The 12,715-nt window shown below is 50.9% G+C and overlaps 1 protein-coding gene across 2 annotated transcripts in view; it reads left to right on the top strand.

Moving 5' to 3' along the window:
* CFDP1 (craniofacial development protein 1) overlaps positions 1 to 5,182 on the top strand; it is a 119,256-nt gene extending 114,074 nt beyond the window's left edge. For both annotated transcript variants that reach the window (XM_049622628.1, XM_049622627.1), the window contains one exon: positions 4,873 to 5,182. In XM_049622628.1, coding sequence (XP_049478585.1) covers positions 4,873 to 4,963 — 91 coding nt within the window. In that variant the 3' untranslated portion in view covers positions 4,964 to 5,182. The remainder of the gene's footprint in view (positions 1 to 4,872) is intronic.
* Positions 5,183 to 12,715: the final 7,533 nt, after the last annotated feature.

Below are 12,715 nucleotides of genomic sequence, written 5' to 3'. Positions count from 1 at the left end.
CAGCATCTAGAAGAGAATCTAGCCCAGGGCAGGTGCTGAGCCATTTCGCTGTCTAAATGTCCATCCCGCCGGCCGCCAGACAGCATGGCTTTGTTTTGGAATTAGAATTAGCCACCTGGAAAAGAAGGGCATGATACATCAGAATGATGTCTCCACCCAGACATCATTTCCAGGCCGCACAGTTGGTTAAAATGCCTATACCCAAGATGATCAGTCACCTGCACAGTAAAGAGTCGCTGCTCTTGCTCTGAGCCCTGGACTCCCGGGCCAGCCTTGTAACCCGATCACACGGGTTCCCCACAGTGTTCATGGTCAGCTGAGGCAGAGGCCGGCAGGCCTGGGGCAGGGATCCGTACAGAGTGAATGAAAACAGGCCCATTGGGCTTGGCTGCTGCTGGCGATCAAACTGAAGGTCGGGGGTTCGATGATTGGAAACCAGGTGCATTTGTGATGTGGAGAGACAGGAAGGAGAGCCCAGAGAAAATCATTTTTTCTCCATTCTACCTCCAGGACCCCCAGGAGTCCGTCTTTCAGAACCAGCACAGCCTGGTGAGATGGGAGGAAAGCAGTGGAGATATTTCATTAAAATGTGGCCATTCTTTCACTCTGGGCCTCGCACACTCCTCCACCCTGTGGCGCGAGGTGGGGGCACGCAGGCTTGTGCGGCCCTGGGCAGGTTGCTTCTTTAGTTGCATTTCTCCGGCAGAAAAGGGCATATCTTATTACGTCCACCACGGGGCTTTATCTTCAGCCTGCCTCCACTGCCGCCGCCTCCTGCTGTTGGGACCTGAGCTGACCCGCGTTTCCTGTCATGTTTGTGCCGCACTGCATCCTTGCTTGGGGAACTGAGCGCTGGCGCTCTTGGACCAGAGCAGTAACGCAGCTGGAAATGTCCTTGGTCGTGTACCTGCTTCACCTGTCCTGGCACCTCCCTGTGCTCTTTCCCTGACTGGTGGGTAGGAGGCCTCTCACTGGCGGAAGACCGGGACAGCCCGCCCAGTGGGCCGTCCCACCCTCAAAGGCCTCTGATTTCTGGGGCGGGTGGAGGGCCATCCTTCCTTTGCTGCGTGGGTACCTAAGGAGTGAGTAGGTACCAACGTATTCCCTAGAAGCACTTTCTACCCTTCTCTTACCTTCTGCCATTTTTCCCTCCCTCCTTGCTGGCCTGGACCTCAAACAGCTGGTACCAGAAGAGTAATTTGGGTTGAAAGATCAAAAAGGTGTCAGAGCCTGTTGTATCTAACCTGGTTCTGAAAGGAAAAGCTAGAGAATCCCTTAGGGCTTGATGCTATTAGCATGTTTTATTAATGAAAGTAAGGAGCTGCTTCCTCTTAAATGGGCCACATAGAGCAATAGTAGCAGGAAAGGATGATGGCCCCGCCCCACCCCTGGCTTCCCAGTGGACTAGGCCCAGTCAGGCTGGGTCCCCAGGAGTGCTGGGCACAGGCCAGAAAAGTGCCATTGCACTTGTCAGCTGGTGGTTCTGTTCTGAGACTGTAACCTGCTTAAGGTGCCTGAAATTTCCTGAGGCTCCATTTAAATAGGCCATCTACCTGGACCACCTTGGAGGAGGTGGCCTTCCCCCCAACCCCTTGCTCTTGGTCTCTTAGTTCCTGTTCCAGCTGTCCCAGGTTTTGAGGCTTTGTAATGATACAGTTAAGTCAGAAGTGGGAAGCAAGCGGGGCGCCTGGGTGGCTTAGTCGGTTAAGCGTCTGACTTTGGCTCAGGTCATGATCCCGTGGTTCACGGGTTCGAGCCCTATGTAGGGCTCTGTGCTGACAGCTCAGAGCCTGGAGCCTGCTTCGTGGATTCTGTCTCCTGCTCTCTCTGCCTCTCCCCCGCTCATACTCTGTCTCTCTCTCTCAAAAATAAATAAAACATTAAAGATAAAATTTTTTTTAAAGAAGTGGGAAGCAAGAACCCCTCAGTGCTCAGCTGTTTTTGTTTTATTGTTTACAAAGCACTTCTCACAGGCTCACTGCTTTGTCAGGGGTATTGCCATTTTTATTCCTGCTTTACAGAAAAGAAAAATACGGCACAGAATTTAAGCGTCTTGCCCAAAGTCAAACATACCTAGTAAATATCAGAGCTGCTCTTATCCTCTGCACCTTTCCTGTCTTTTGGCAGGTGGGGGGAGTCCATGTCCAATAGAAGTTTTGTTCCTGGCCGGCTCTCGGCTGGATCCTGTTAGCAGCTGCCGATGGCTGTGAATGGGGAAATACAGTTGCCAGGCCTGCCTTGATGACTTTTGTCCGAGTTGCCCTTGAGAATACAGTTGTGTTCTGCACATGTGCCCCTCTTGGCTGCCTGAATCCTTCCCTAAACCTGAACTCTGCCTGCAACTGCCTGTACAGCACCCAGCTTGGCTTCACTCGATTGTGTCAAGGTCAGCTGGACCTAGCACAGCTTCTGGGAACTTGCAAGGCCATCATTCGTGCTCAGTGAGCATCCTAATTTAAGTATTACTTCCTCTTTAAAGGAAAATCTAGAAGACCACAAATGCTCAAAGCCATGTACTTCCCCTTCCTTGCCTCCAGGCACTCTCTGACAGGTAGCACCGGGTGATGGCTCTCTTGCAACATGCCCTAAATTCCTCTCTGACTATGGTTCACCCCCTTTTTTTGCTGAACTTCGAGGGTCATTTAGTTAGAGCTGTCAAAACACTGATTCGCATCTCGATCTTAACCCAGGGCGGGTGGAGTAAGGTGAGGGGTGATGATAGCTGTAGTGTGGCAGAGCCCTTTAGTCGATATTGGTTAGCTGACCCCTCTGGAGAGTCACGGGCCCCTTGGTGATAGATGGCAGGTGAGCTCGTTCTCTCGCATGTCTGCTTCCCTACCAGTCTGCCCTGTCCTCTCCCTTTTATCAAAAGGGGATCCACGGTGTCTGTGGCTTTCCTGTCTGTCAGGGAATCTGAAATTCACATTTAACCAGGCATCCTGTATTTCACTCACTAAATCTGGTGGCCTGACTCTGAGGACTTATATCAAACCCAAGAGCAGGCTCTGCTGCTGTTTTCCAGCCATTCTGGCCTCCGGTTGGTGGTTTAGACACAGCAGCTTAGTTCCTGATCCCCGACCAGATGGGTAGTTACTAGTCGCTGATAATACCCATCAAGAGCTGACTGCTCCTCTTGGATCCTTTGTCCTCGGGACCCTGGCAGAAGCCGGCCTCCCAAAATGACGGTGACAACATTAGCTGCCATTTTATTGAGCACCTGCTCTGCTAGGTGTTATGTGTACACTGTTTCATTCAGTCCACACAGCAGCCCTTCAGAGTAGGAATGATTATCCATTTTTCTTTCTTTTCTTGGCAGATTAGGAAACAATTGACAAAGTTATGTGGTCACACAGAGTCACACAGCAAGTGGCAGAGTCAGGGTTTGAACTCAGAGCCACCTCCGTCTCTGCAGTAAGGCATCGGGCTGGTGGCCACAGCCTTAGGCTGGAAAGCAGATGGGATGGACCGCAGGAGGGAAGGCAGGGCCTGAACTCAGCAAAGGAACACGGGCTCCTGAACCTGGTAACATTCTCACCCTAAACACAATGACCTTGTAATGACAGATGCACATTTTACACAGTGCAACAAAAGAAAAATTAGTGCAGAGATTCAATTATGTCTCCCATTTTCAATGACAGTTTTGCTCTCTCAGTAGATTAATTAGCAGCACAGAACCCCCCCTCCCCCGGGTGAGATGCAACCCACTTTATGGCACGAAGGTGCATTAAAATGCAGCTGTGTCTCATTAAGCTGCCAGCCTCTCCTCCTCTGCTGCCGGCTTCTGCCTTGCACCTCCTTCCCAGGCAGGAGGAAGACGTGGGGAAGCTGTGTCTGCCGAACCTGGCGCCTGTTAGGGCGCACAGCACTGACCTTTTAAGGGGCCCCTGTATGTATGTGGGCAGCTGTGCTCACTCTCCTTCCCTTAGAGGCACTTCAGGGAGGCCTTTCTGGACCCATTTGGGCAGAGGGCACCGGAGATAAGCAGGGAAGGAAGGAGGGGGCTGAAGTCAGGGGCTGAAGTCAGTGGAATCCCTTTTTTTTTTTTTTTTAAATGTTTATATTACTAATTTTTATTTTTGAGAGAGAGCCTAAGCAGGGATGGGCAGAAACACAGGGGGACAGAGGATGTGAAGTGGGCTCTGTACTGTCAGGAGCAAGCCAGATGAGAGGCTTGAACTCACGAACCATGAGATCATGACCTGAGCCAGAGTCCGACCCTCAACCACCTGAGCCACCCAGGTGCCCTGGCAGTGGGATCCCCATAAAGTGAGTGCTTTGGGTGCCGTCTTGAGCTTCACCGCAGCCCCAGGAAGTAGTTTCCACGAAGACCCTGTTCCTTCCATTTTCAGCTGCGCCTTTTTTCCCATTTTGCTGTACTATACACAGGCAGGATGCATAGCTCTCTCTCCCCCACAAACCCAGCACACCACTACGACCAGGAAACACGGCATCACTGCTTTGCCATTGAGAAAAATGAGGCTTCGAGATCTTCAGTCCTTGACCAGTGTGGCTTAGCTAATGTGTAACAGAGCTACCCACTGAACCTTGCTCAACTAAGCCTGTGTTCTATCCCTAAAACCTTGTTACAAAACTGCCCCAGCAGCCAAGCCGTGGATGAATTGTTGCTTTCTCTTTTTCATTTTACTTTCAATGACATCTGAACCAGAAGCGTCCTTGTTTAGACCACATGCCTGTGGCTTGGATGTTCCAAAGAGAGTCGCGGGTGGTCACTTGGTCATTTGTTTGTATGCACTATAACCGGTGATCCTGCCAGCCAGGTGGACCGTTCACACCTGGGGGGATGGGACAGTGTGGGGGAGGCATTGTTCTCCTATAGGATTCTTCTGACAAACATTTTATATTTTCTTCTAGGTACATCGAACGGAAGGCTTTTCTAGACCGAGTGGACCACAGGCAGTTTGAAATCGAGCGAGATCTCAGGCTGAGCAAAATGAAACCCTGATGTTATAGGGGGAAATCAGTAGCAGCTTAATCCTGTTTACAATGTGAGCTTCTTGTGCGTCTGTGAAATGTTTCCGGTGTTTCTCATCACCTGTTTCCCAGCAAGGTCTTTGTTCTACGTTGAACTTTCTGTCTTTGTATCTTGACCTCACATGGTTTCATTCATTTTACTTTTAAAAGTTTGTCCTTACAAAAATAAAAATGAAAGTTGGTCCTACAAGAGGCTGGCGAAGATGAGGGCCCCACTGGCCTTCCCTTGACTCCGCTGTGAAGGCCACATGGAAAGTCCTGGGGAACAGAGCTGACCGGCCTGGGTGTGAATTTCTGGGGCCCTGCCCCAGAGCCCGAGGGAGGGAGGCTCACTTGTGTGGGTGGAGCACCAGGTCCCTGGGCAGTTTGGTTTTTGTTCTGCTGGAGCTTCTCTCCGGATCTCTTTCTCTCTCCTGAACAGGGTTCCTATTTACCAGTATACAGTCAGGCTGAAAATAAGCACAGGCTGCTGCTGAATTCGGGAGATTTTCCCCCTTCGGCCTTTTTCCTCTTCCTAGAGTTCAGGTCAGTTTAAGATGTGCTCCCACCTCAATAATTCCTTTTTTGTTTGTCAAAGAAGACTCTGAAAGACTTTCTTTTTTATACTCCTTAGGAAATCTTAAATTCCAGACTTCATAGTAATAAAGCAGTAAACCCCACAACTTGCTTTTGGGGGGAGGTGGTGTCTGGGCATCCTGAGTAACATGGACAGGTTTAGGGGAAGGTAGGGTTTCAAAGACTGGGAGCCAGTGCCTGCCTGGACATCTAACAGATGTGACCTTGACCACAGCTTGGCTTTCTGAGCCTTCGTTTTCTGGTCTATAAATGGTTTGAGTAACACCAGTACCTCATCGGGTTGAGATGAGCTAATGACACACCTGGGGTCCCCCATCCAGTCCTCAAATATGGGGTCAGAAGCTCATGGTAACCAAGGCCTGATCCTCCACACCATATGGGGTCATGGACCTTGTCACTCAGAAAGGTAGTTTACTGGCTACATTTGAACCCATCGTCTGTTCATATCCACTCGGTTAAAAAACTCTAAACGTGATAATATAACCCTTCGGGCCAGCATCAGAGTAGGTGAGGCCTCAGTTACGGTCCTGCACAGGATGCGGGAGTGAAGGAAAGTCCTTTAAGGTAAGACAAGCCAGCGCTTTGGTTAGGGCATGGACATCCAGTCCTACAGGAGCCACAGCCGAGGCAGAGATGCACATCCTGCTGTGGGGCATCTTCTGGGCATTATCGCCTTCTGGGTCCTGATGGCCTCCGGCGCTACTCCCTCAACGGTTCTTTCGTTCTTTGTCTCAGCCACCACACCACCGCGACAGCAACACATGAGCCAGCTCCTCGTCTGGCTTGCAAAACAACCTGGAATCCTACAGAATAAATGGTGCTGAGCCCATTGTAAATTAGGGTCTTTCTTCTTTAGCAAATGTTCACACCTTTGAAGCCTCTGAGAGATGAAGACAGTAGCCGCAAGAGCACACTGGGTTCTTTGTGCAGGTGGGTTTGCTGTTCTTGCTTTGCCCCAGGGCGTGGAGAGAGAAGTCAGATGTGGTGGTGAGCACCACGGCCGGTGCATTTGCCCTTCAGTTTGTGCTCATGATCCAGCCCTCACACCGGCTTCTCTGGCTGTGACTGTCGTGGATTGAAATTACGGCTGCAGAAAGGTTGGTTCCTTTCAGCTAACTCTTGACCTAGCGAGTGTTCTCTCAGCAGATGTACCGCACACATCTAATCCGTACTCGGTGACTTTTTACACATCCACGTGTCTTCTAGAGAGCCCCTCAAGAAGCAGCCTGGTGGCCAGCCTGGCAAAGCCAACACCAGGCCCGTCATGAGTGGCCACCCCCAGCCACCAGGTTTCAGGAGGTGCTGTTCTTGTCAGAGCCCCACCCCGCCCCTCCCTGTCGACCAGGCAGGCTGCAGCAAGCAGAGGCAGTTGGGTTCTTTTATATCAAAACAGCAAAAGGAAGTGAAGAGAACCCTGCTCTTTACTATCCAAGCCACACGGGAGCCTTCTTGACACCCTGCAACCGTGTGCCTTGTGCCACGTGGAAAATCCCAAGCAGCCAATAAAAAAGATCAAAAGCCCCTCCAGCCTAACCCCCTTTTGACAGAATCTGGCAGCCTGTCAGGGAATGCATAGCTATTTGCACCATTCTGGTAACAGATGCCCTTCCTCCTGCCTTTGTGCATCCTGACTTAAACATTTCAAATAGTTTCATTTGCCTTGACTTCAGCCGTCTCCCTCTTGATCTGCATGTAACCTCTTTAAGAGCTGCCTGTATTGGGGCGTCCGGCTGGCTCAGTTGGTAGAGTGTGCAACTCTTGATCTCAAGGTTGTAAATTTGAGCCCCAGGTTGGGTGTAGAGATTACACAAAAATAAAGAATCTTAAAAAAAAAAAAAGCCACTTGTGTTGAATAAGTTCATCATATTGATGAAGCGGCTTCCTCTGGTTAGTACATGTGCACATGTGTGTATGTGCACACACATGTATCCTACAGTGAGACTTTTCAAAGCAGCTTCAGAGCAGCCTTTCATGTATGTCTCACTGGCCATGGCTGGCTCATCTGACTGCCCCCGGCTGTAGGGGAGGCTGGAAAAACCTGTCGTGGAAGATGGGGGGTGGAATTAGGAATAGGTGATAGGTCCGAAAACCAGCGGTACCTGCAACACTCAGTTGTTTGTAATAAACCGACAGGCTTTTCTCCGTTTGGTCTTCAAAATTGTCACTAAGGAGTGGGTGGGCTGAGATTAAAAGAGATGGGCCATGTGTTGATGATTGTTGGACCTGGGTGAGGAATACATCAGATCTTTAACGCTATTCTGTTTTTATTTGGATTTGAGTTTTTGATAATAAATTGAGTTTTTTAATTGGACCACAGAGCTAGAACTGAGCTGTGTGTCAGAAAGGACTGTGAAGTGTCCGGGCTCTTCCAGGACAGAATGGGCAGCTCCCGGAGCCCCGTTCCCCACCCTGAAATCTGACAGTGGCCAGGAATGTAGTGGCAGGGACCCCTGGTCTAGGAAGAGGTGCTCTCCACCTCCTAGGATCCTGTGCTTGTTTTAACAACTTGGAAACCCATTTATAGACTGTATGTTGTCTCCTCTCCCAGACTCCTCTGACCCGTATGTTCACTTACTGTTGTGGATCAGTTCCAAGGGGAAGGAACTGGCCAGCGAGACCGGTGCTTGGGCACGGGCACGAATGGCTGTTTCTCGTAAGGGTAAGCCAGGCCCCCGGAGACAGGAGCCTTCTCACCCCTGCCGGGCCATCTGCAGCGCGCTGAATGAGCCCCTGCTGCCAGCCAGGGACCCTGCAGAGGACTAGGGTGCTCACACAGAGGAAATGGCCCAGCCACTAATGAGCAGGCCTGCATGATTCAGCTGGTGTTGAAATCTGGAGGGGGTGAGGTGGGTGCTGCTGGGGGTGCTTGAGGCAGGCAAAGACCACCCTTGGGCCTTTCTCTTGGTTGCCCGTACTCCTGTCTGAGCCCCATCTGCGCCCTTAGTGGGACCTACCTTCCCAGCCAGTGTTGCCACTTGTCCCGGCCTCTTCCTACCTCGCTAAGGCCTGGGAGTTGTCTCAGCGAATGCCTGGCCTTTCTTGGTGAGCCCACTGAGGCCAGGCCGGGTGGTAGGGCCGACAAGGGTGTTACCGTGTTCTATCAAAAATCTCCTTTTTGGGGGGCATGTGGGTGGCCAGTCGGTGAAGCGTCCGACTTTGGCTCAGGTCATGATTTCACAGTTGGTGGTTTCGAGTCCCGCGTCGTGCTCTGTGCTGACATCTCAGATCCTGGAGGCTGCTTCAGATTCTGTGTCTCCCTCTCTCTCTGCCCCTCCCACTCCCCTCCCTCCCTCCTTCTCTCTCTCAAAAAAAAAAAAAAAAAAAAAAAAATTTTTTTTTATTTAAAAAAACTGCTTTGCAGCAGATAATGTATAGCCCACAGTGTTTCAGAACAAGTGTACAGTATTTTATCTAGCTCTTCACATCCACATTTAGTGAAAACTGTTCTGCCCAACCCCAAAGGAAATGATTTCGCTTTATCCGGGAGTCGGGAATTGTCACGGAAAACGTGTGTGGGAAGTGGAAAGACTGAGTCACTGCCAAGAGGCACCTGGGCAGGGGCGCCGAGCGCCCCCCGGGCCGTGACATGAGTGACTAAGGAGATGAGCCCAAGGACACTTCCTGGCTGGTCCACGGAGTCCCGAGAATCCCTGAAAGTTAATTCCTGACCTTGCTCTGCCATCGGTCTCTGTCTTCTCGCCCCAGATGGGTGGGTCAGATTTCCAGGGCATCTGGTGCCTTGCCATTACTGAAGAAACTGCCCCCAACCAGCAGGAGGTCAAAGAAGAAAACAAGCTTCCTTCTGCGGTTCTGCTCACCTATTTCCCGAGGAACACGGCGCTCTAATTAGGAACTGGGCGGCAGGTCTCCAGGGAAGAAGGGACCCATATAGCGCTAAGTCTTGAGAGAGCTGAACCCGTCGAGGCTGAGGAGGAGGGCCTGGAGGACAAGTGGTGGCAGCTTCCTCGAGAGCCATCTGCAGATCCCCATTTTTCAGAGGAGGAAACTCTGAGGTCACACTGCCAAGCCGCCAGTCACCACACCTACATCTGGTGACTGGAGGGCCGGATGGGGGTGGGGAGAGCGAGGCTAAATTGCCTCGCCTCATCTTCGGTGTCCCAGCTCGCTGTTGGAAGGTGCGTGTTGGAAAGGAAAGCCGTGAGTGCGAGGGGACGGCAGAACCAAAGACGGGGAGACAGCTGGCCCGCCCAGTGTCAAAAGTTTGTGTCAGGAGTACGCCACAGCTGTGGGCACACCGCCTCCCTCCGGTTTGCCTCCACCCGGGGCAGCAGCCCAGCCGCCCTCTGCAGCGGGAGGGGTGCCCCACTAGACCCCCCGGGGCCTTATTGGGACAGGCCTCTGCAGAGGCGCCCCTCATGCCTAAGCGCTGCTCCAGGACCACACTCCGTGCTAAGCAAGGGGCACATGGTTGCCCCCTCCTCCGGGGTGCCGCCTGGAGGGAGGGACTGGGTGCCTGGATGACCGTTCCTTGGAGTCAAGGGATGTAAATGCCTCTCCCACTGTACCTCCTTCCCTGGGTGTGTGCACAGTTCCTGCCTCGGACTTGTCTGCGAAACCTTTCTTTCATGCTCCCCTAGAGAAACTTAGATCCCCAAATACTATCAGATGTGGTCTTTGCGTACAGGCAAGTCGGCCACAGCAAGGGAAATGGAATATGGAAGTCCAGAAGATTCTTTTTTTTTATGAGCTATTAATTAATTAAGTTTTTATTTATTTTTAGATAGAGTGCACAAGCAGGGGAGGGGCAGAGATAGAGAATCCCAAGAAGACTCCGTGTCGTCAGCATAGAGCCCGATGTGGGGCTCAATCACAAACAGATCATGACCTGAGCCGAAATCCAGAGTCAGACACTTAACCAACAGAGCCACCCAGGCACTCTAGTCCAGAAGATTCTGCCCTGCTTCCCGCCACTGGAGTGGCCCAAACCACAGAGACCCTCTCTTCAGGTTCTCCTCTCCATGGTCTGCCAGTGAGCTTTTTTGTGTTGTTCCCTCAGAAAGCTGATGGGGTAAACTGTGATCTGTGCTTAAGTAAGGTATGAGGCAGCTGCGAGGGGGAGGGGACAGAGAGAAATTAACATTGCATAAGGAGACCACCACCCTAGTCTGACACACTGGGGTTGTTTGCCCTGCCCCTCACCTGAAATCCTAGCGCTCTGCCATGGGGACCCAGGTGGAGTAGCTCCGAGTCTCAGATTCTTTGTTCAGAAGGTTGCCGACAACGGTGAATAATCCTGCTCTGCCAACCTCACAGTGGTTTATTAAATGAAGTACACTGGGGCGCCTGGGTGGCTCAGTCGGTTAAGCGTCCGACTTCAACTCAGGTCACGATCTCGCAGTCCGTGAGTTCGAGCCCCGAGTCAGGCTCTGGGCTGATGGCTCTGAGCCTGGAGCCTGTTTCAGATTCTGTGTCTCCCTCTCTCTCTGACCCTCCCCCGTTCATGCTCTGTCTCTCTCTGTCTCAAAAATAAATAAACGTTAAAAAAAATTAAAAAAAATAAATAAATGAAGTACACTATCCAAGTGTTGAGTTACTATAATTGTGCACCTGGCCCCCAGCTCCCCAAGACAGCGAGGCTTATGTGAGTATAAATTAGCACTTTGAGGAACACCCTGGCAATGTCTACTCTGGAGCTGCTCTCAGCCCATGACATAGCAACTTTACTCCAGGGCTGATATCCTGGAGAAGCAACCCAGGGAGCCAGGCTTGTTGATGGTCATAAAAAGCTGGAAACCACCCATCAGGAGAAAGGATCCGTTGTGAAATAGTCATGCAGTGGAATATCGTACAGCAGAGAGCCGAACGAGTAGGGCTGCACGCCTCAGCACAGATGAGCCTCGTAAGCAGCATTGATGCAAAAAGCAACCAGCAGAAGTCCTAATGTCTGATCCCAGTTATAAAAGTTCAAAATCGTGAACACGTAATGGTTGCCCAAAGCTGCAAATGCAGTAAGTGCCGCTGAATTTTACACCTTAAAATGATTGGGTTTATGTTGGGTGAATCTCCCCTCAAAAGCATATTTTAACTTGCAGAAGATATTATACCTTGGTTCAGAATATGTAGAGTATATAATTATATATATAGCATACATATAAATTATAATTATATATAATGAATGGGTGATCGACACGAAACTCAGCATAGTGGTTACCGCTCATGGGATAGGGAAGGTTATACGATCAGAGAAAGACAAGGAGCTTCACTTACAGTTGTGGTTTTATACCTTGAACGGGGAGGTGAGGATACAGATATTTCTTACATTATTCATGATACCTTTATTTTCTGAAGTATTTCAAGACTTTTTCTTTTTTTAAAAAAAGACAAGCTCACATTTAAACTTGCATCACCTGGTCCATTTTACAGAGAGATGTCCAAGGGATGCTCAGGGATGCAGGGGTTGCCGTGGTGATGAGTTTACATCCCTTCCTGGGCTAGCAGGCATTCCAGAATGACATTCCCAGATGGCTCCTGGAACATCTCCTAAGGAGGCCAATGACTCAGGTGAACTACCAGGTGCCCCCCAACTTCCCTTTGTCTGAAAAGCAGGTTGGGCAGTGAGGGGAGCTGGGAGGGGGGGTGGTCTGTGCTTGGACTGTGCCCTCCCCCAGCACACCCAGTGGTCGGAGTACTGCTGAGTCAGCCTTCCCCTTGCCCACATGGCCTTGACAGATGCACACAGGACACAAAAAGGCCATATGTCAGAAAGATGCTGCAGCAGGCCTTGACTTGTTAGATGCAAATAAATGGTTCCGACCCAGATAAATAGCTTAAAATGTGAAGACACCGAAATGAATTACAGCGTGTGGGTTTTCTAGTAGAAGGTATGGAGCTGCCTATCTTCAGACTCCGCCCAGCGTCATGAGCTGTCCTGAGGGCCCTTGGGCCACAACTGTGACATGGGGCTCCTGTGGGTGTCTGCTGTGGGTGGTGTGGCCAGGCTCCTCAGGGTGTGACCACTGCCGCCCAGCTCTCTTTGGCTTTACCTCTTCACCTGACATCTTTGCATCATAACCTAAGTCTGTCTGTGTTTGAGGCACCAGGACTGACAAATGGGAGACATTTTTTAGTCTGGCAGACCTTCGGGGCCCTGAATCTGGGGCAGGGTTGACCCTCCGTGTTCTGGACG

The sequence above is a fragment of the Panthera uncia genome (assembly GCF_023721935.1).
Source record: "Panthera uncia isolate 11264 chromosome E2 unlocalized genomic scaffold, Puncia_PCG_1.0 HiC_scaffold_20, whole genome shotgun sequence".
NCBI classification, from domain to species: domain Eukaryota; kingdom Metazoa; phylum Chordata; class Mammalia; order Carnivora; family Felidae; genus Panthera; species Panthera uncia.
Note: the sequence above shows the minus strand (reverse complement) of the source record. Positions and strands in the feature narration are given on the sequence as shown.